The 24,132-nt window shown below is 44.1% G+C and overlaps 1 protein-coding gene across 1 annotated transcript in view; it reads right to left on the bottom strand.

Annotated features, from left to right (window-relative positions):
• Positions 1 to 24,132, bottom strand: part of MED14 (mediator complex subunit 14) — a 220,875-nt gene that overhangs the window by 67,349 nt on the left and 129,394 nt on the right. The window contains 3 exon segments of the mRNA XM_029603149.1: positions 20,414 to 20,505; positions 20,589 to 20,735; positions 20,820 to 20,980. Of these exon segments, the coding sequence (XP_029459009.1) occupies positions 20,414 to 20,505; positions 20,589 to 20,735; positions 20,820 to 20,980 (400 nt within the window).

Genomic DNA, 24,132 nt, shown 5'->3' with positions numbered 1-24,132 from the left:
CAGTTTCTGGGTCTGCCGAGGAGGTCCATGTAGAATCGGTGGTGCCCTCCTGCCACCTACATGCCCCTGCCCCCAGAGACTGTCAAATGAAATACTACTCTAATCCCACTCAGCAGGAACTAAAAGTTCAACCATTAACAACCTCAAGGATTATTTAAGTAAAATTACAAATTGGGCATACTATAACCCAAAAAAAGAGATGATAGGGAAAAAGAAAAAAAGAACCCAACTACCTTCTCCCAAATTTAACCCTCAACAGAATAGCCCTCACCTTCAGCTCTCAAATATAGTGTCTAAGCTTCAAATCAGTCTCCCAACTCACCACTAAGGCCCAGATACAAACTGTACAAAACAGATTCTCTCCTCCTCTACCAGCGCTACCACCTGATCCTTCCTGGACGACAAAGCCTTTGCAACCATCATGCACATTTGAGTAATCTCCCACCTGGACTACTCAAACTCCCTCTCTGCTGGGATCCGCAACATCCTAAACACCACCTGCAGCTCCTACAAATGCCGCATGATAGCAAAAACAAATCTGACCATATAACATCTGTTATAAAAATGTTATATTGGCTCCCAATGCTCTAGCACACTGAATTTAAGCTCTTGGTCCTAAGCTTACAAAATATTCAAAGGCCTAGCCCATTTACTGGATCTCAGAAGCACACCCCCCCCCCCCCCCCCCCCATCTTCATGCCCTCTGTGATTACAAACTCAGGTGCTTCTGGTGGTCCCCTTCCGAAAGCAATGAGCCTCACTAGTACCAGCAAGAAAACCTTATAGAACACCTTTCCCCCTCAAATCAGACTCGCTCCAAATCTGCTATCCTTCAGGAAACTAACAAAACCTGGATCTTTGAAGCAGCATTTAATCCCAACCAATGACACAAACCGATTATAATTTATTAGACAGTGTTACTACACTACCTATTCTCAGACTGCACTAAACTACTCAAACATCATCTTTGTTCTACCTAGAACTGGACTTCAATACACTATCTTTGGAGTTAATTTGGCTGTGTGATTTAACTGTTACTTAACCACTGTATATTATTGTACCAAAAGTCTATATTTATCATGCATCCAGTTCCATAATACTGTGCTAGATTGCAATTACATTCTTTTGTATCATACTTTGAATTCTCTGGCGGGAAAATCGTGTTATAAATAGATGATGAAGAAGAAAGGATGAGGTAATGATATTCACTGCACATGAGAGGGTTCAGGAATGATCCTACCTAATGATTTCAAGACTGTCAAACTCTATAACAAGGCAGTAATATAGCCCTGGGAATATTAGAGTGCCCAGGGAGAGAGAGAAATCAGCAGAACAAAGGTGAACATGTCTCTGTACAAATAAATGGCAAGACCTCATTTGGACAGGTGTGTAATTCTGGAGCCTGCATCTCCTAAAGGATGTTCACAAAGCAGATATAAGTCTACAGAAGGGCTACCAAAATGGTGCAGAGCTTGTATCATAAGTCCTATGATGCAAGACTTAAGGTCCTAAGCATGCATACCCTAGAAGAGGAGGAAATGGGAAGAGATCTTCCAGTGGTTTAAGTAATGCACAAGAAGCAAATCTATTTGAGAGGAAAGGGTGTTCTAGGACAAAAGGCAGTAGGAGAGAGACGGAAATATTTCTTTACAGAAAGAGTGGTGGATACATGGAATGGCCTCCCAGTGGAGGAAATAGAGGTAAAACAGTAACAGGTTTCAAGAAAGCATGGGATAAACAGAGAATTAGCAGGAAAGTGAGGATACAGACAAAGGTATGTATTTAGACATTTTATATACCATTGTTCCATGTAAAGATCACAATGATTTACAAAAGTAACAATCATAACAGGTTACAGAGGTAGTATTCATCAACAGGCATCAAGTGAATGTTTCAATACATATTAACTAAAGATCTAGGGCATAGGGCATGGAGAACAGAACATTTATTATAACAGATTTCACATTTTAGACAGTACGTTGCGTTGAGATTCTTATATTCCCTTGTTAAATTTATTCCTCATGCTTCAATTGAATTTCTCTATTCAGAATGCAGAGAACTATTATTGTAGTTCTCTGCATTCTGATGATTTTAAGTTGGCTTATAAGCATTTTTGAATAGCCATGTTTTTAGCTCGCTTTTAAATCTTTTTCTATCTGTTATCAAAAGTAACATGTCAGGTAGAGAATTCCAAAGTTTTAGACCTGCAAAGGAAAACATACAATCTCTTAACTTGCGAGAGATGTGTACTCCATATTGTGGGAACAGTCAATGGTCCTTTATTTTAAGATCTTAATGTTCGCTGAGGTGTGTATGGCTGTAATGTCACACTGATCATAGAGGTGTTACTTGAACGAATGATTTTGAATATTAACGTTAGTACTTTAAAATAGATTTGGATTGTACTGACAGTCAGTGCAGAGAAATCAGCGAGTGTGTAATGTGAATAAATTTCCTATTTCCTAACAGAAGTCTTGCTGATGCATTTTGCAATAATTGTAATGGTTTTAGGATAACTGCAGGAAGACCAGGTAATAAGGAGTTACAGTGGGCTAGACAGAAGAAGACTGCAGTTTGCAATACAATATGGAAGTGGGCAATATAACATTTTAAATAAATAAATAAAATGGCCAAACTAAATGGGCCTTTTAGTTATTGCTTCAGTGTCTATGCATGAAGATTACTATTTTCAAAACTGACTGCTTTTAATCAAATTACATCAAATATCTGGCCTTGTTGCGATCATTTTGTGATCCTTGCACTATACATGCACAGGAACACGCTTAAACACAAAGAGGCGTATCATGTGGTGCATTGGGCAAAGCAGGATGTAATTCGCTTCGCTCTGATCCTGTATCCCCTAAAACAGCCTCCATTGGTGCTTACATCTACAAAACTTCATCTCATCAGACAGTGGGGACATCTAAGAGACTGAATAACAGACAAGCAACACCATAATGCTCACAAGAGTTGCTAAAAAAGATAAAGACAAGCCAAAAGTCGGCAAAGGGAAAATGTATTTATTTATTTAAGAATTTTTATATGCAGACATTCGTAGGTACATCATGCCGGCTTACATCGAACATTGTTAACAGTAAACAAAGAAAGTTATATGGAACAGGGCAGGGGCCTCCGGGGATCTACGGAAAGGATAGGCTTTACAAGATATAAGATAGGTGCAGCATTAACAATAACGAATTTACTCTTATCATTGCATTTTTGGTTAACGAAAATTACATGGAGCAGGGCAGGGGACTAAGAGTATTAAAAGAGGTAACGGGATTACACAATATATGGTAGATGTGGCGAATTTAACAATAATGATTAAGCAATAATGCAAAGTTATATGGAACCAGGCAGGGGCCTCAGGGGATCTACAGCAAGGATAGACTTTACAAGGTATAAGATAAATGCAGCATTAACAATAACGAGTTAACCAAAAATGCAATAAGGGTAAACAAAAATTACATGGAACAGGGCAGGGGACTAAGTGTATTAAAAGGGGTAACGGGCTTACCAAATATACAGTAGACAGGGCGAATTAACAATAATGAGTTAAGCAATAATGCAATGTTAACAGTAAATGGGAATTACATGCAGCAGGGATTACAAGTTATATGGTTGACACAGTAGTTAACAATAGTGAATTGAGCAATAATGCAATGTAAACTGTGAACGAAATCTACATGAAGCAGGGCAGTGGTTAAGGGTAAGCCATGTTTTGAGTTTTTTCTTAAATTTATGAGTGCATGGCTCTTGTCTGAGATCAGGAGGCATGGTGTTCCAGGTGTGGGGGCCAGCTATGGAAAGTGCTCGTTCTTTTGTGGTGTTAAAGAGAGACTGTTTCGGTGAAGGGGTGTATAGAATGCCCTCATAGGAGGATCTGGTAGGTCTGTTAGCGGTGCAATATTGGATGGAGTCATTCATCATCCATCGCATGTTCTGGTTGTGGAGAGTTTTATGTATTATCATGAGTGCTTTGTAAATTATGCGGTAGGAGATGGGGAGCCAGTGAAGATATCCGAGTATGGGGGTGATATGATCTATTTTTTTAGAGCTAGTTAGAATTCTAGCAGCGGAGTTTTGAAGCATTTGTAAGGGTTTAATAGTGGCTTTGGGTAGACCGAGGAGAAGGAATTACAGTAATCAATTTTGGATAGTATGGTGGCTTGTAGTACGGTGCGGAGATCATTAAAGTGGAGGAGGGGTCTGAGTTTTTTTAAGGTGTTAAGTTTAAAGTAATGTTCTTTCATCGTTGAGCCAATAAATCTTTTAAGGTTGAGGTGATTGTCTGATAATGATACCAAGGTCTCATACATGCTGTGAGAAAGTAATAGATTGAAGGAAGGAATTTATTGGGTTTTGAGTAGGGGTGAGAATAATCAGTTCAGTTTTGGATGTGTTGAGGGCAAGATTTAGGCTGAGGAGGGAGTTAATCGAGGATAGAGCAGTTTCCCAGGTTTTGAGGGTGGTGGCCAAAGAATCTGTGATGGGATGAGTATTTGAACATCATCAGCGTAAAAGTGATCAAGCTCAAGGTCAGAGAAGAGTTGACAGAGCGGCAAAAGGAAGATGTTGAAGAGGGTAGAAGAGAGCGATGAGCCTTGTGGAACACCCCTGGAAAGGTGTATAGGGTTAGATTCATAGTTGTCTATTCTAACCTTGTAAAGTCTATTGGTAAGATAGGACTTAAACCAGTGGAGGGGGATACTAGTTATTCTGATTTCATTGAGACGGGTTAGGAGAATGTTGTGATTTACGGTATCAAAGGCAGCAGATATGTCAAGTAGGGCGAGTAAGTAAGAGTGGCCATTGTCGAAGCCTTTTAAGATGGTGTCGGTGAGGGAGATTAGGAACGTCTCAGTATTGAAAAATCTATGGAAGCCGAATTGTGATGGGAATAGTATGTTGTGTTTTTCTAGGTGGTCTAAAAGCTGGGTGTTGACTATTTTTTCAAGTACTTTGGATAGGAAAGGTAGGTTTGAGATGGGTCGGAAATTAGAGAGGTCTTTGGGTTTTTTGAGAAGGGGTTTGACAGTGGCTTGCTTTAGGATATCTGGTACATTTCCCTGGGCAAGGGAGCAATTGATGATCTCGGTGGATTGCAAACTGGCTAAAAGACAGGAAACAGAGAGAAGGATTAAATGGACAATTTTCTCAGTGGAAGGGAGTGGGCAGTGGAGTGCCTCAGGGATCTGTATTAGGACCCTTAATTTTCAATATATTTATAAATGATCTGGAAAGAAATACAACGAGTAAGATAATCAAATTTGCAGATGATACAAAATTGTTCAGAGTAGTTAAATCACAAGCAGATTGTGATAAATTGCAGGAAGACCTTGTGAGACTGGAAAATTGGGCATCCAAATGGCAGATGAAATTTAATGTGGACAAGTGTAAGGTGATGCATATAGGGAAAAATAACCCATGCTATAGTTTCACAATGTTAGGTTCCATATTAGGTGCTACAACCCAAGAAAGATATCTAGGCGTCATAGTGGATAACACATTGAAATTGTCAGTTCAGTGTGCTGTGGCAGTCAAAAAAGCAAACAGAATGTTGGGAATTATTAGAAAGGGAATGGTGAATAAAACGGAAAATGTCATAATGCCTCTGTATCGCTCCATGGTGAGACCACACCTTGAATACTGTGTACAATTCTGGTCGCCGCATCTCAAAAAAGATATAATTGCGATGGAGAAGGTACAGAGAAGGGCGACCAAAATGATAAGGGGAATGTAACAGCTCCCCTATGAGGAAAGACTAAAGACTGTTCAGCTTGGAAAAGAGATGGCTGAGGGGGGATATGATAGAGGTGTTTAAAATCATGAGAGGTCTAGAACGGGTAGATGTGAGAATTGGTTTTTTACTCTTTCGGATAATAGAAAGACTAGGGGGCACTCCATGAAGTTAGCATGTGGCACATTTAAAACTAATCGGAGAAAGTTCTTTTTCACTTAACGCACAATTAAACTCTGGAATTTGTTGCCAGAAGATGTGGTTAGTGCAGTTAGTATAGCTGTGTTTAAAAAAGGAGTGGATACGTTCTTGGAGGAGAAGTCCATTACCTGCTATTAATTAAGTTGACTTAGATAATAACCACCGCTATTACTAGCAACGGTAACATGGAATAGACTTAGTTTTTGGGTACTTGCCAGGTTCTTATGGCCTGGATTGGCCACTGTTGGAAACAGGATGCTGGGCTTGATGGACCCTGGGTCTGACCCAGTATGGCATGTTCTTATGTTACTGAAAACAATTTGAACTTGGATACAACTTCATACTCGATTAAAACTGAAGACTGCAACTGGACTCAACCATGCTGGATCCCAGCAATACTATACATGCCCTGATCTGGGGATAGGCCAACGGCTTACCTGCAACCTCATGGGATTGAGATTCGTATCATGGGCGATTTCTTGGTACCGTTCATGGGCACCCATGGACGGGATGCCGAGACCATCGGTCTATACTAAGGAAAACAAAATTATCAGGTAAGTAATTTCTCCATTTCCTAGTGTGTAACCAGATGGACTCAGGACCAATGGGATGTACAAAAGCTACTCCCAAACAGGGCGGGAGGCTGCCCGTGGTCCAGTTAGCACTGTCCTCACAAAGACTGCGTCCTCTTGGGCCTGGACGTCCAGGCGGTAGAATCTGGAGGTGGTGCGTAAGGAGGACCACACTGCTGTTCGACAGATATCGGCAGGAGAAAAGTAGCTTAGCTTCCACCCAGGATACTGCCTGGGCCCTGGTAGAATGAGCTTTAACTTGGAGGAGTAAAGGCTTCCCTGCTCTACGTAAGCTCCCTTGATTACTTCCTTGATCCAGCGAGCTATGGTAGCTCGAAGCCGCTTCGCTTTGTTTCTTTCCCCTGTGAAGAACAAACAAGCGTTCTGTCTTATGCACTGGTTCTGATCGTTCCAGATACCATACTAAAAGTCTGCCATCATTTAGATGGCGAAGAAGGTGGTAGCCTTATGTTTCCTTGCATCTATCCAGGGACAGTAAGGAGATGGATTGGTTCAGGTGAAACTCTGAGACTACCTTTGGTAAGAAGGAGGGGACGGTGCTAAGCTGTACTGTTCCTGGAGTAAATCAAAGGAACGATTCCAGACATGACAGTAGTTCAGAGATGCGATGAGCTGAGCATATCGCCATCAAGAATACAGTCTTTAGTGTTAATAGGCATAGCAACAGACTGCGCAGTGGTCTAAAGGAAGGCCGTGCTAGAAAGTCCAATATGAAATTGAGGTTCCATAGGGGGCCAACCACTTTAAGGGCGGTCGGAGTTGTTTAACCCCTTTTAGGAAACACGCCAAGTCCGGATGTGCCGACAGGTGGGTTCCGTTCACCTCGGCCCTGAAGCAGGAGAGGGCTGCCACCTGGACCTTCAAGGAGTTGAGGAACAATCCTTTTTTTCAGGCTGTCCTGTAAAAATTCAAGAATCAGGGGATCTTGGATGTTCGCAGGGGCACCCCATGCTCCTCGCACTACGCCTCAAATATTCTCCAGATTCATACATATGCCAGGGACGTTGAGAACTTTCACATGCGGAGCAAGGTGGCAATCACAGACGCCAAATATCAGGGGCGGATTGGCCTATCGGGGCTTCGGGCATGCCCCGATGGGCTGGTTACCCAAATCTCGTGATAGGTGTTGGTCGCGGCGACCAACAGCAGTCATGTGACATTTCTCCAAGAGCGGAAGCCTCCCCCGAGGCCCTCCGCTTAAGTGCTGCTTTTGAATTTTCCCCGCACTTCTCCCATGCCCCGCCGCCTCCATTTGCGCCTGCCCAGCTTGCGTTTTTGCCAGCGGGAGGCAGCCAGCACACTTCCTGCCGCTGCCTCACCACGGGCTGAATGCCTGCCTCCCAGCTCCCACAGCTTTCCTCTGCAGCAGGCTCCTTTCATTCTCAAGCCGCCTTCCTACCCAAATGGCCACCCCCACCCTCCAAAGCAGTGCTTCTCAACCGGTTTCCCACTGCTCTTCCCCCCTTTTCCCTCACCGAGTGAGAGGGACAATCTTCGACTGCTGCCATTGCCGCCCGGGCTATCAGCATGTTCAAGCCTGGATGGGAACGGCAGCAGTGTTTAGTGGAGGATGGCAACTGCGGCTGGGCCTTTTCTTCTTCCCGCACCTGCCCCCTGGCCCGGAACAGGAAGTGATGTGCAGTGGGGTGCGCGGGAAGAAGAAAGAGCCATGCTGCATGGAAAAGTAGCATCGGCTGGGGCGGCCCCGAGCAGTAGCGTGGACCCGAAGCAAAATCAGAAACAGACAGAAATTGGCACAGGAGACAGCAGAATTAGCCTCCCGTGGATGATGGGATTCTTCTTTCTTGCCATGCGGGGACTAGAGGAAGAGGCTGCTGCAGCTACCATTTCTGCTTGGGGGGGGGGGGGGGGCAGGAAATGAGAGAAAGCCAGCCACTAAGTGAGAGAATGTATGTATGTGTGATTGAGAGAGTGCATGTGTAATGGTGAGTGAGAGCCTGTGTGTAAGTGAGAGCATTTGATTGAGATCATCTATGTAAATGTGTGAGAGAGAGCATGTGTGTGATTGAGAGAAACTGGTCCGAGAGGTGAAATGTGTGTATATAGGAGAGACAATGGAAGTGACTGGTCAGGGAGATGACTGGAGTGAGTGTGTGTGTGTGTGTGTGAGAAAGAAAGTTATTATGGGAATGAGAAGCCTGTGCATGTGGCAAGCTAGCACAGGATTAAGAAACCTGGGTGTGTGTGAGACAGCATGGGAGTGAGAAGCCTGTATATGTAAGATAGAACATGGAAGTGGGAAGCCTGTGTGTGTGCATGAGAGAGAGAGACTGTTTGGGAAGGTGACTGCTGTGTGTTTATTTATTTATTTAAAAACTTTTCTATACCGTTGCTAAGTTAAATACCATCGCAACGGTTTACATGTAGGCACATAATGTAGGTAAAAGTGTACTATAGACTGGTCGGGAGATGATTGGTGTGTGAAAGACAGAAACTGGTCATGGGGGTGTAACTGGTATGTGTGTGTGAGAGACAGAGAGACTGGTCGTGGGCCCTAAGGAAGAGGACCATGAGTACAGAGCTTCAGCCACTACTGTTTCTGGTGTGTGCTTCTGGCCTGCAAGGAAGAAGAGTAGGAGAGCTGCTGGAGAGGGGTTAGTAAAGGTGGCTTTTTTTTTTTTTTTAAATTTTATCTTTATTGAGATTTCAAATTTTCAAAAAGACATTACACATTTGCAACTCAGAAATATCCATTGCAGAACTTATACCAACTTAACACATTTGCAATCTGTGCAATATTTTTAAAAGATTACAGTAAAGAAATAAAAAAACTAAGAAGATAGCAATTCAGAGCAGCAACAACAACATATCACTCAATATTATCTAGTATGCTACCAAACCCCCCTTTTTCACTTCCCTCCTATGGAAATCTTAGGGGCGGGAATCCAGATACGACCTGAGTTGATCAGGCTGATTGAATATATATCTTGAATCTTGAAAAGATATAATGCATCGACATGGGAATCTTAACATAAATTTTGCTCCCAGTTGTATCACTTTTTCCCTTAAAGTAAGGAACTCCCTTCTCCTCAGTTGTGTATCCCTAGCTATGTCAGGGAATATACTAATACATTGCCCATGAAACTTTAATTTCTGATTTTTGAAGTAAAATCTCATAACTGTATCTCTCTCAGAGATAAAAGCAAATTGAACAATCAATACTGCTCTTGTTTTAATATCTAGTTCTGATGATTTCTCCAACAAATCAGAAAGGTTTATAGCATTCTCTTTAGATGTATCTTGCTCTTGTTGTACATTTTTCTCAGATCTATGGGATGGATAGTAAATTCTAGATATAACTGGAATAGCATTTTCTGTATACTTTAACACATTGATTAAATAACTCTTGAATAATTCCATGGGGGAAATCAAATGAGTTACTGGGAAGTTTAATATTCTTAAATTTGTTTTCCTCAATTGGTTCTCCATTTGTTCTATTTTACCTGCATATAACCTCTCAGATTTAATCAAGTTAGATTGAACCTTTTCGATGTCATTCACTCTTTTCTCTACATTATTGACAGTAATTTCCACATTCTCTACTTTTAACTGTAAGGTCTTATTATCATTCAGCGAATCCTGTACTGTTTTAGCTAGACTATTTATTGATTTATGCATTGAAAGTATCATGACACCTATTTCCTCCAGCGTAAATTTCTTTGGTGTAGTTGGAAATAGGTCAATCAAAGGTCTTTCCTGTTTTCCCTGCTTCCCCTTTTCCACATGCTCATTGCTAGGACTGGTTTGGGATAGGGACAATATGCCTGAGTGTTCTACTGGACTCTGAATTTCAGAGTTCAGAAATCCTGGGACTTCCAAGTCCATATCTTTATGTTCTCCTTCAGGCATTTGTTCCTTTCCCAACTTAGGATCCTCAAACACAAGTTTTCCCCTTACAGTCCCAGTAGGACGCTCTGGTGTCTCGGGGGCACCGGGACTTAAAGGTATTTCATCGGTCTGGAGATTGTGGCCCTGCTCCTGGCTTTTTTCTCCTGCGACCTCTCCTCCCGGTGTAATTATGGGGGCTCTTGCAAAGCAGTCCTGTATAGATGGCTGATTTATATCCAGATTTGGTGTTGAGGAAATCTCTCTCAGTTTAGCTTTCCTCTTGGTATGTGGCATTTACCAAGAGGATAACAGCCACTCAATTGAGGAAAATAAATTTAAGAGTACCTTTAATTATGACTCCTTGCGGTAGCACAGCAATCCAATCCTCCTAGTTCTTTGGGCGGCCGCATAAAGAAGGAAAGTATGGCAACACAATAACAAAATGTCAGCTTTTCCGGCCTCTACCGGTCTCTGCCGGGCGAAGCCGGGCAAAGCCGCGCGCCCCTTAGGCGCGCGGCTTTGGCGACGCGCCGACGGCGATTCAGCGCCGTAGGGACACCGATTATGAGGGCGTCTGGCTCAGCTCCTCCCTCCGACGTCAGCTCGGGCAGGCAACGAGGATTGAAGCAAAATTGGCCGGGTAAGCGACCAGAGGAAATGGCAGCCGCACTGCTGCGCTGCAGGGACGCCGATTATGAGGGCGTCTGGCTCAGCTCCTCCCTCCGACGTCAGCTCGGGCAGGCAACGAGGATTGAAGCAAAATTGGCCGGGTAAGCGACCAGAGGAAATGGCAGCCGCACTGCTGCGCCGCAGGGACGCCGATTATGAGGGCGTCTGGCTCAGCTCCTCCCTCCGACGTCAGCTCGGGCAGGCAACGAGGATTGAAGCAAAATTGGCCGGGTAAGCGACCAGAGGAAATGGCAGCCGCACTGCTGCGCCGCAGGGACGCCGATTATGAGGGCGTCTGGCTCAGCTCCTCCCTCCGACGTCAGCTCGGGCAGGCGAGGATTGAAGCAAAATTGGCCGGGTAAGCGACCAGAGGAAATGGCAGCCGCACCAAAGGTGGCTTTTTAAGTTTATTTTTCTTGATTGACTGCCATTTTAATTACTGAATATTATGTGATGTGTCTGCTGTTTTGAAATATTTTATTGGTGTTTGGAGAATTTTAAATAATTTTTGAGTTTTTAATTGTTGGATATTATTCTGTTCATAGTTGTTGTGAAACATTTATTCTGCTTATTAGTATAGTTATACAATTATTTCTGTGTTGGGATCTATACCTGCTTGGCTAGTTCTGTTTTCCTAATAGGAGGTGTCTTGGTGTTTAAGGCCTGATTTAATATTTGTAGTGTTGCCTTTTCATAGGTAGGGTTGTTACTGTTTGAGTGCATTCCATAATACAAGTGTAACTGTGTGCGGATTAGTTTATGTGCATTACTGCAGATCCTGGGAGTATGTTAGGTCAGTTCTGTGTATGTGACCGAGGTGAGGTATTTTACTGTATCAGTCTTATTTGTTGTATTTTCTCAAGAGGACATGCAATAGTGATAAACTGCTGTCTTTTCATAAGTAGGGCTATTGAGCCTGGTAGTTGGAGTTTGTGTTGCTATTACTGAGATGACACTAGAATCAGAATATATTTTTTGTAAGGTGAGTTGTACAGGGAATGTCATCATTCTGCTTTACATCCATAATTGTGGGTCAGGAGGGTTCCTGTGGATGCAAACTGTACTTTTACATTTAGCCCTATGATGGTCATGTGTTCAGTGTGTCACACACGTAAGAGCCATCTGTCAGGTATGTCCCGACAGAAAAAAAGGTTGAGAACCACTGTGCTAGAGAACAACTAATTCATGACCATCTCAAAGTGACTGAAATTAAAAGTTCCCAGGTATGGAGAACCGGGGATTTTTTTCTATCCTTATTAGTTTTAATTGTTGATTATTATTTGATGTCTGCTGTTTTTGAAATATTTTATTGGTGTTAGGGAAATTTTCAAAAATTTGTATGAGTTAAATTACTGGAGGTTCTATTCATCAGCAGTTTTGAAATATATATTTTTAGTATGATTTTCCTATTGTGATTAATGTTTTATAGTTCTTGATTTTATTGTTTGATGTTTTATGAAGAATGTTGGTATTTTCTGTTTTTCCATTGCTGCATTACATACAGTCTAACTTGTTGTGATTTCCAGTTTAGTTGGTCTGTGCATTTCTGTGTACATTTTATGGTCCCTTTATTCTGTATTTGGTGACTCACCAAATTGTATGTGTAATTGGGTACCCATGGGCCAGTATGGAGAAAAATCCCCCGGGCCATTATTTTCCCACAATCCGCCCCTACCAAATATCCACACTTTGTCAGGCCAGCCCTCTCAAGGGCCAGACCATAAGAGAGAACAGAGTTGGATCTACGTAAAGGATTGGACCTTCCTGGAGAAGGCAAAGGGGACTCTCCACGAGAAGCCCTCGCATATCTGCATACCACAGGCGTCTGGGCCAATCTGGGGCCACCAGAAGGACTAATCCTCTGTGGTGTTCAATTTTGCGGATGATCTTGCCCAGTATAGGCCACGGAGGTAAGATGTACAAATAAGTCCTCCTCTGGCCAGGCCTGGACGAAGGCGTCGATCCCTTAGGAGCACTGATCTAATCTGCGACTGAAGAACTGGGGAACCTTTGCATTGTGAAAAGTAGCTAGTAGGTCGATGGATGGGAGGCCCCAACGATCTACTAGGAGCTGGAAGGCTCTTGGTCAACAATGCCCATTCCCCAGGATCCAGTCTTTCCCTGCTGAGAAAGTCTGCTCTGACGTTGTCTTATCCCACGATGTGGAAAGCAGAGATCCCTTGTAGGTTTAACTCCATCCATTCCATAAGGGGGTTTACCCTCCAGAGACATTTAGTGGCTTTTGGTTCCTCCCTGGCAGTTGATGTAGGCAACCATTGTTGCGTTGTCCAACATCATGCGGATTGCTTGTTCCTGGAGCCTGTGGCTGAACTACAGGCATGCTAATCTGACCGCTCGCACTTCCAGGCGGTTTATGCTCCAGCCTGCTTCTTCCTCGGTCCATTGCCCCTGGGTTGTCAGTTCCTGACAGTGAGCTCCCCATCCTCAGAGGCTCATGTCCATCGTGAGGATGATCCAGTTCGGTGGGGATAGGCTTACACCCTTGCTTAGGTGAACTTCCTGAAGCCACCACTGGAGCCGAGAGCATACTTTCATCGGTTGGTAGAGGCAAATCAAGTAGTCTTGAGACAGTGGGTTCTAACGTGACAGCAGGCAGCGTTGGAGGGGCCACATGTGTGCCCTTGCCCTCGGTACTACTTCCAGGATTGATGCCATGAGGCAGAGGACCCTGGGCGCATTGTGTTCGTCAACCGACGCACTTGATCCATCAGTTTCCTTCTTCTCGAGGGAGGATGGAAGACCTTGTCCTGTCTGGTGCCAAATCAGACTCCCAGCTACTCTAAGGATTGGGAGGGCTTGAGGCTGCTCTTGTCCATGTTCACGACCCAACCAAGTTCCTGCAGGAGAGACCTGACCCTGCTGGTCACCTGGAAGCTCTCTTCCAACGACTATGCCTGGATCAGCCAGTCATCCAAATAAGGGTGGCACCAGGATCCCTTCTTTCCTCAGTGTCACCGCCAAGACCACCCTAATTTTGGAGAATGTTCTGGGGGCAGTTGCCAGGCCAAAGGGCAACGCCTGGAACTGGTAATGGTGGTCCAGTACCACAAAGCGTAGGAAAAGCTAGTGGTCTTGATGGATTGGAATATGAAGTTAGGCCTCTGAGAGGTCCAGGGAGGTTAAGAACTCTACGAGTTGTCCTGCCATTATGACAGAGCAAAGAGTTTCCATGCGGAAGTGAATTATCCGTAGATGATGGTTGATGCTCTTGAGATCCAGTATGGGTTGTAACGAACCCACTTTCTTGGGTACAATGAAATAGATGGAATAATGCCCCATGTTTACTTGGGGTGTAGGTACCGGAGTTATGGCCCTCAGACTGAGAAGCCTTATCAGTGTGGATTCCACTGCAAGTTTCTTGTGCTGGGAGTGGCAAGATGAGATCATGAACATGTCCTGAGGGATGCTGCGAAATTCCAGAGCATATCCTTCTCATATAATGTCCAGTACCTATTTGTCTGATCTCAACCCACCGCTGATAGAAGAGGGATAGTCAGCCCCCTATCTCCTCGTCCCGTAGATGGGTTGGGCAAACTTCATTGGGAAATTTAGGTCGAACCTGAGCCCAAACCTGTTCCCCTTTTTGATTATTGGTTCCGAAAGGGCTGAGACCTTCCCGAGAGCAGAGATGACTGAAATGACGAGTTTCTGTACGACCGGAAGCGCTGGGAGCCCCTGGCCTGACCCCTCATGGGTGTTGGGCGCTGTGACCTCTTTTTCCTATCTTCCGGAAGCTGGAGCACTGGAGATTCATCCTACTTACTGGCTAGCTTTTCCAATTCGCTTCTGAATAGAAGGGGTCCCTTAAAGGGCTTCTTTGTGAGGTTTACCTTAGAGGTTGCATTTGCTGACCAATTTTGCTACCATAGCTGTCTTCTGGCTGAGGTACGAACTCGGTCCAAGTTTGCATCTGCTAGGAAAGCCGCGGCGGGTTCAATCGCCTCTCTAGTATGCGCCCCTGAGCTGTCTTTCTCGAGAGAGGAGAAGGCAAGAACGAGCCACCAGGGCACAACAGGAAGCGATCTGCAGTGTCATTACTGTCACGTCAAAGGCTTGCTTAAGGATGGATTCCAACCACCTATCGTGAGCATTCTTCATGGCCGCTGCTCTCTCTACTGGGATAGTTGCTCACTTCGAGATGGCACAGACCAGGGCATCCACTTTCAGGAAATGCAGGCATTCCTTGACCACTTGCTCCAGAGGGTTCAAGGCCTCTAGGGCCCGACCTTTAAAACTTGATTCCGTTCCAGGTCAATCAACTCATGGATGGCTTCCAGCATCGGGAAACAGCAAGAGGCTTTCTATAGACACACCAGGATGGGGGTTCTTCTTTGGCTCCGACATGGGATCCGTGCCCAGAACTCCCAGAGTCTTCAGGGTCTGGGAGACAAGGGCCGGTAATTCTTCTCTATGGAAAAATTGAAGCATGGTAAAGTATAGCTCCAGGCCTGGAGGAATTTCCCCGTCCTCCAATGAATCTCCTTCGTCATCCTTGGTGTCTGGGTCCCTGTCAGGGGCGCCCTTGGTAAGGCGAGGCATGTCCGGAGGCATACTGATAGGGCTGGAAGGGCGAGACCTTCCCAGCTGGGGCTCAGCCCGGGCAGGGACAGTAGCTGACTGCGCCTGAACAAAGGGCTTGAAGGCCCTGAAAGAATTCCAACCAAGAGAAGGCCGCCGGGTCCATATTTAGCCCAGGAGAAACTGGGGTAGGGGCCGCCTGACTGCCCTCTCCCAAGGAGTACGCAGGCCCAGAATTGCTCAGGTCTGGGGTGCTGTCAGATAAGGTCTTGGCTGACCTGTCCTTAGACTGGGAGGGGCCTAACTTGGAAAAGTTCTGAGAATCAAGCCCTCCCTAGGCCTCTTTCACATGCTGTCACAGGAAGGATTCCCATGTCAGACTGTGCAGCCCTAATATGGCAGGCAGCACATTGTGAGTGTCGTTTGAGCTTCTTTGCTGCCGGGGCCATAATATTCTGTAGCTTATGCATTCAGCCGGTTCTTGCCTCTCTAGCGAACACAAACTCGCCTTGGCACGCGTAACTCTATGTGCCCGGTTGTGCGCTAAAGTGTACGTGCACTTATGCACACGGTTATGCGCTGAGTTATGTGCGCGGCTATACACGCATCCAGGGTCAATTCTGGCAATGGACACAGTTTGGCCATAGCTCTGGCCACCTTTTATGCCTGCCTCAGGAGACTCCCACTCCATCAACTTCTTTACCATCTTGGGCAAAGGAAAGGCCTTAGGAGGTCCGTGCAATCCCTCCAGGGCCAGGTTCATCCCCTCATCATCCGATCCTGTGCAACCTTGATCCCCAAATCTTCCAATATCTGAGGAATCAGGGGACCCAGCTCCTCCCTGTTGAACAACCTTACCACACGAAGGTCGTCCCCCTCTGCCTCCGGGATGTCAGCCACATCTAGCATAGGATCCCCCACACCAGTGACCGGGTCTATGACAGAATCCATTGGATCATCCTGCCCGCTGATCAGGCACGTTGACGCCTCAAATGTGTCCTCATCTTCAGCCGTGGACAGTCCCAGCCCAATAAGACACAAGAGCTCCCTGGAGGTATCCAGCTTCTCCCCTGAGGTTTCTTAGCCACTGTGGACTGTTTTGGAAGTGGGCGTCTGGAACCTGCCTCCTCCTTGACCAAATAGGCCTTATGAAGAAGCAGGACGAAATCTAAGGAAAAAGGCTCTGAATCTGGAGAGGACCTATCCAGAGTAGTGTCCCGTCCCCCCCATCGCTTCCCTGCACCCAGCAGTAGGCAAACTGATAGGAGAAAGTGGGGGAGGGGAATCCTGAGGCCCAGGGACAGCCTCCCGGCTACCGCCATGTGCCCTGAAAATGGCCACTGGCTCTTCTGGCCCCCCCTGGCCTGTAGCACCTGGTAGGCCTCGTGCATTGACCCCCCACCCCCACCCCAGAGGTCCTGCAGAGGTTTCCGCCTCACCCGAGGAGCAGTCCACACAAAATGCAGCTGCAGAGAGGCGAATTCCCTGCAAACTACAACCACGGCAACTTTTCCCACGCTGAGCAGGCATTGGGCAGAAATGCAGTCGGGCTGAAAATAGTCCCTGCCACAAAGAACATCCTGCTGGTGGCGCATCACAGATTCTGTCTGAGCACCCGACTCGACGATCGTGAGGCTTCAGCCTTCACTCACTGGCCCTACCTGCCGAAAGAAAAGGTCTCTTAGCATAGTTCTAACCCCATCACTGCTTCTGCTTCATCTTCACAGAAATTTTGTGTTTTTTTGTTTTCCAAGACACAAGCTCACAGAAAAACAGCAAGAAATCAAAAGGGAAAAACAGATACTTCCCTGACTTCTGGAAGCAGGAGAGAGCAAACGCTGGAGGTAAGGACTCAGAGGGGGTGAGGGAACCAGATACCCCTGGCTTTCAACCCCACCTGACCACCAAGGGCTAAGCTAGCACAGGGATTACCAAATCCCAGCTCGCCCCAAGAGATGGCCCATGAAGGAACCTAACACCTTGGGGAGCCTTCTAGGAATCTTGTCTTACTAAACTTTTCTTAAAAAAAAAACAAAAGCAAAAAAAAACAAAACACCTCAACTGCAGGTTTAGCACCTCTACCATCTGCTGGAGACAGAGAAATACTGAGGGACTGCAGGTGGCACACTTGGTTAAGTAGCAGTGCCTCAAAGTTTTGTTCTCTGCCTCCATCTGCTGCATAAAGCCCACTTGTCTGGACTGATCTGGGGTACGCCCAGGAATTTGTATAATCTGAATGTAACACCTCTTTTGGAGACTACTGAAAGTAAGTTACAAGCGTGGCTACACTTCCTGCTATCTTTGTGTGGTTATATAAATCTTTTTAAATTGGTGCTATTTCCAAAATGGTTGTATTTTCTCCAAATTTTGCCCATTAAATTAAAGGGGGGGGGGCGGACATTCAGAAGTTGGAGCATATGTTGGAATTTTTTTATATGGAAAGGTAAAAAAAACAGAGGATAGCTCTCCAATGCCTTAAGCAGAAGTGGGCTTGGGAGGCTTGGGATTACCAAATGTGTAGCTTTATAATTTGGCTAGCTTGTTAAGGATTTTTCGTGATTTGATCTTTGAGAACATTAGATATGTTTGCTTGGAAAGTGAGCGTAGTTTAGTGAAACTATTAGACTTAAGTACTGGTATATTTTGCACGCATACACAAGTATTGTTTCTAAGAGGAATTTAAATAATATACTATGATATGCTTGCGGAAAGCAATGGGTGCCTTAAATTTGGCTAATTCCAATTCCCATTTTTGCCAATTGGAGTAACAGATTTTACACTTGGTTCTCAAATCACAATTTTTTTTAACGACTGGCACAAGGCTGGCATTATTTCGCTACAAGTAGTTTTGGCTGTGGATGGTTCGATCCTTTCATTCCAGGAGTTGCAAAATCAATTTGGGTTATGGGGTACTGCTCTATTTCTGTATCTGCAATTAACGCATTACGTTTGCTCCCTGCTAAAAGGGAATTTAACTCAGGAAACCCTGTCCTGAAACTTGAAGAATTTTTTTCATATTGAGAGGAGATGTTTATCTGTGACGCTTCTTTATAAAGATCTCCAGAAGGTAGCCAAAGGTAATACCTATGAAGTATACAACAGAAATGGGTCAATGATGGGAATTTTTTAATTTCTGTGAAAGAGATTCAGTCGGGTTTTATTGACTTAAAGGCTCTCTCTTCCAATATGTATCTGAGGGAATTGTAATTTAAGTTCATCCAAGGAGCTTGTATTTCCCAATTGCTGATTTTTCATGCTAAACTGACCAGTTCTATGGTATGTGTAAAATGTAAACAGAATAAAGGGTCACTGACCTGTGCTTTTTGGAGATGTGATCTCAACATGAAGTTTTGGAGAAGGTTTTACACTTTTTGCATAAGCTGCTGGGCTATAGTATTCCATTTTTTCCTGAACTGATTTTATTTGAAAAGGATCTCTCAAGTATTTTTTGAAAAAGGGGAACATTCTTTTTATACAGAAAGCTTTTCTTTTAGGGAAGAAATCAATCTTACTAGTATGGAGAGATGAAACCACCATCCTATTGGCAAAAGAAGAAATTCCTTACACGATATGATGTACATCGAATCCCTTGGTCTGGCTAATGATTTTCATGTTGCACGAAAAAAAACAAAATTGATGATATAGGAAAAGTATCCCATCAGGCCAGGAGTCAAATAGTGAATAGCTTGCAATATATTGGGAATTGAAGTAGTTATGGTTAGTAGGTACTTCTTATTCAATTTGGTAGTGGATGCTGGGGGGAGGCTGAAATAATGGTTGGGATTTATTTTATGTTGATGGTTTCTACTCTGTTTAAGGGTTTGACTTTTTGGATGCACAAGAACAAGGCATTTGAAGAGTCTTGATTGAACATAATGGGACAGGGTGAAAAAGGAAATTGTTTGTGTTTTTAAGATATGGTACCCTTTGTTGTACGTGCAAAGCACATGGCAGGCTTGTTTATGCACTCTTCATGTTTGGGTGTTGCAGACTTGTCTCATGTTGAGAACAGGTCTGTTTGTTGTCATAATTTACCCTGATTGATTGTTTCTGAATAAAATTTCAACTAAACACAAATAGGTATTGCCAACAGCGCATACAAACTTACAGCATGGCCCAGAGGATCTTGGAGGCATAAGGAGGTAAAAAGTGCTGCCAATTCTGTGCAACTTTGGCTGAGAAAGTCAAGTCTAGAGCCCAGGAAATCTTATTCTTGGCTCTAGGGTTTCTCCTAGGCCCCATCACCATGGCCCCCCCCCTCAGTCACCTCCTCTCTGAAATTCAAAATCTGCACAAAAATAGCAAAACTATGTCCTCCTCAGGGACAACTAGTTTTGGAGGCTATACTGCCCAGTATAGCCCAGTAGCATCAACTCTGCTGACCCACATGATTTGGCGAGGCAGTGTTCATAGCTTAATCATCAGATCAGGCTGCATACTAAGACTGCACCTTTAAAAACTTTAAAACATTACACCCCTCACACACACTCCTTCCCACTGAGGTCACCACCTTCTAGATACCTGGAAGACGTATTTAAGAATTCCCCTCTAGTAACTTACAAACCAGGCCGTAGTGGGTTTTGTTTTGTCTGATTTGGTAAGAACTATAACTCCATCTCAATTATTCCATTTGGACAAGTTACAACTCACCTCCAAGGGGGAAGGAACTCATTCTGCACACCTGCACAGAGAGAAGGTGCTATATAAAACTCATCAGAATTACTACAGATGTCTTTGGTTTTGATCCTTTAAACTATTTTTCTTCTGTTCTGAAATATTCCGGTGAAAAAGGGTAACTAAAGCACATTCGGTAAGGACTTACCGAGCTTCCCTTGGTCGATCCATAACACAGGATAAGCTTGCGATAATTGTAGACTCGAACCTCTGAGAAAACGTTCAGGTGAGGGGGTATATCTGATTTAACAAAAAGAAAAATATAATTATACCCTAAAGAAATAAAAAACGCTAGGCGCATATCTAAGGGAGCATGTGTGTACCTGGTAAGGACCGTGCAAACTCCAGGACACATTCATACAACCGAGCGATGCTATTCCAGTCACTGAGGAACATCTCTACCACTTTTCGCCCTCCTACAGGTTCAGACAGAGGGTTTTCATAAGTTAGATAGACATGACGTGTCAGACCTGCAGAGAAGGAAGGAGAGACAGTATGAAGCCATAGTTTGCAGTAAGGGGTGCAAGTAAGGGAGGATACAATGAGATTTCAACCTTGCTCTCTGGAAGAAGTGCTGCTCAGCGGACAGTTGGCGAACACCAGCTCGGCCACCCAAGTCCGGTTGTTTCTGCCTTGTAATCGGAAAGTGCAGTCAAGAAGAGATCGCTCCAGAGACTTCTGGGTTTCCTCACTCGTGCCTTTACAAGGAGGAATTCTGTGTGAGAGAAAGATAGAGATATCTGCTACAAAATCATGCAAATTTAAGTGCTAGCCATAAAGGTGGAATTTTAACTGTTTATTTCCTTTCATTTAGTCCTATCAGACCGGTCTAGACAAGTGGGTTGTTCCACCTGCACCCCAACAAATAAAGGCAGAGAAAAACTACCTCTACTTTCTCTTAAGGGCTGGAGCAGCAAAGCATTTAACCAGCATTTCGTGACCAAGCCTTCAACAAAACCACCCCAATAAGGGCTTCCAAACTACTACAACAGAGATAAACAAATACTCAAGCTTTTGTTCTTCATTGCTCTCTGGGTTTTTTTGTTGGTTTTTGTTTTTTTTTAAATAAAAATCTGCAGTGAAACAGTAACATTTCCAACCTACAGACTGAGACACTGTCCCAACCCAGAGGCACATTCTTTTGGGTAGACTAAGGAAAAGGAAATTAATAAGTATACATTTCATCTTTCTCAGCATCTCAACAAGACCAGTGGGACATACCCAAGCTCCCTTATACTGGGTGGAAGTAAATCAATGCAGCTCTCAGAACTTCCATTAAGTGAAGCTTCCTCTTGGCCTGTAAATCTAGTCTACAGTGCTTGGAAAAGGAATATAAAGAAGACTACCAATGCTCCATCAATGTCCCCTGGTGACACTGCCTTACAACATTCTGCCAAAGCAGCAGCTTGCGCATGCAATGAGTGAACTGAAGTCCATCTGGAACTCTTCACTCTTTACTGATATCTGCTCAGGCGATAGTCTCCTTGATTCATCTAGCAGTTACGTCATCATCCTTCTTATGAATACCTAACACAGCCAATCCTTTTTGTGGAAGAAATCAGTGACCCTCAGATATCTTAAAGCCCACCAAACATTGAGAGAATGAAGAGACTACTCAGATCCTCGATAATCCTTGCTCTGAAAGACTGGGCGCTAAATCATCATTTTCCTTAGAAAAGAACAGAAAGGGATCTCTGCAAGTAAGAGCCTGAATCTCTGAAACCCATCTTGCTGAGCATATAGAGGTCCATACTCAGCCACTGCGCAGCTGTGCTAGTTAGCTGGATAAACTTATCTGGCTAACTAGTGCTGTATATTCAGCGGAAAAGCCATGCTGCTGAATATACCCAGCTATCTTAAAATTAGCTGGATAAGTTAAACTGGCTAACTTTAGGTCAGCCCTATGACCCGACCAGAGTTGGCTTGATAATTCAGCCAGTTAATTCTGAACATCTAGTTAGCCGGTTAACTTATCTGGCCAACTCGCCTCCTCCCTGATCCACCCATTTCCCGCCCCAAGTTATCCGGCTATAATCTTAGTGACTTATCCAGCTAAGTGACGCCTGTTGACCTCAAGGATCTGGGATGATCGCAGCTTTAACAACTCTTCTTCCAAACTTGTCTCCTCTGCAGTGTTTAGTGAACTTATGGATGGACCTCCAAGATGCAGCTTTGCATCTCTCTTTTGCAGACACTTGGGTCTTTTCTGCACAGAAGATGCCTACCAATCTTATAGAATGAGACTTCATAAATGAAGGGGCAGGCTTATTGGATGTGTTATATACTTCTGAAATACATCTAATCTACCGACAAAGTGATGACTGATGCTGGTAGACAAATTTTGTGTGCTCCTTAATTATAAACAACTGTCGGATTTTCTGAAAGTTTGTAAATGAAATTTCCAGCTCTCTTAGCATCTAGAATGACATTCTTTCACCTTGGTCAAACTAGGATTAGAATGCAGAGTCGCCAATACAATCTCTTGACCAATGTGAAAAGCAGATGTAATTTTTGGAACAAATGATTTAACACTGTGTAACACAACTGTCTTAAAAACATGTATAAACAGATTAAGGACAATGATCTTAATTCTTCTTGCTAAATACACTATAGTAAAGGAAATTCTGATGGTCAAAAAAAATAAAGGGGAGTGGAACTTAATGGTTCAAAAACAGGATGTATCAAGGAATTCAAAACCAGATGTAAACCTTATGTAGAAAGTGGTACAAAAACTTTGGGCCTTGCATACATAAGAAGTGCCTCGCTGGATCAGACCAACAAGCCCAGCATCCTCTCTCTGACAATGGTCAATCCAGGTCACTAACCAGTATCCATCAGATCCTAATGGGGAAGTCTCTTTCTTGCTCTTTCTTCACACCCAGAAGTAAGGGATGGCAATTCAAAGATTGACTAATAACCATTAAAAGATCTATCCTCCAGAAACTTGTTTAAACCCAGCTGTAATATTAACCCTAATCATATCTCCCAGCAACAAGTTCCATAGCTTAATGATGCACTGAGTGAAAAAACTACTTTCTTAAATTGGTTTTAGATCTGCTACCTATTAATTTCAGGGATCATCTCCTAGTCCTATTTGAAAGAGTAAATAACCTGGTTCCACCCTACTCATGGTTTTATAAATCTATCATAGCCTGTCTTAGTCTCATCTCTTCTGCATGTGTAAGAGCCCTGATCTGTTCAGACTTTTCTTCATAGGGGAGGTGTTCCATCCCCTTTTATCAATTTGGTTCCCTTCCTTTGTACCTTTTCTAGTTCTGCTAGAACTGCGCAAACTATTCAAAGCATTATAATATTCTCAGTGCTACTCTATATTCTTTTCTGAAGATTTCCTAATGCTCTACTTGCTTATTTGGCCGCCGCTGTCCATTGAGCTAAAGATTTCAATGACTTCAAGGCCATTTGCCTGAGTGTGAACTGCAAAGTGTACACAAACTGCAGTTAGGATTATTTTCCTGTGATGTACAGTTCCCCAGTGTTGCTAGGTCTTCCTGCAATTTCTCTAAGTTTGCCTGTTCCTTGCAGTCTCCTCTTGCTCTTCTGTACTTCCAGTTCAAATCGGACCTAGAGTTGGGACTTGGTGCCAAGAGCCTTCATTCACAATTATCCGGGGATTTTTCCCGTACTGTAGATCCCCTCCCCCAACAGGCTTTGCCATTGCAGAGATGGTCCTGGGCCATGGCCCTGAATCAGGTCACCAAGTTTCACCCTCCTTGGGAACCATGAATCCTGCCTCCGTAGCATCCCCAGACCCAGGGAATGGAAGAACAAGAGACCTTCCACATGACAGTGCATGGTACTTGCCACCTGAGCCACCAGGCTGGCCTACTTGCGGTAATTTCAATAATT

Source organism: Rhinatrema bivittatum, chromosome 5 (assembly GCF_901001135.1).
Source record: "Rhinatrema bivittatum chromosome 5, aRhiBiv1.1, whole genome shotgun sequence".
NCBI lineage: Eukaryota > Metazoa > Chordata > Amphibia > Gymnophiona > Rhinatrematidae > Rhinatrema > Rhinatrema bivittatum.
This window is presented reverse-complemented; position numbering and strand designations above follow the sequence as displayed.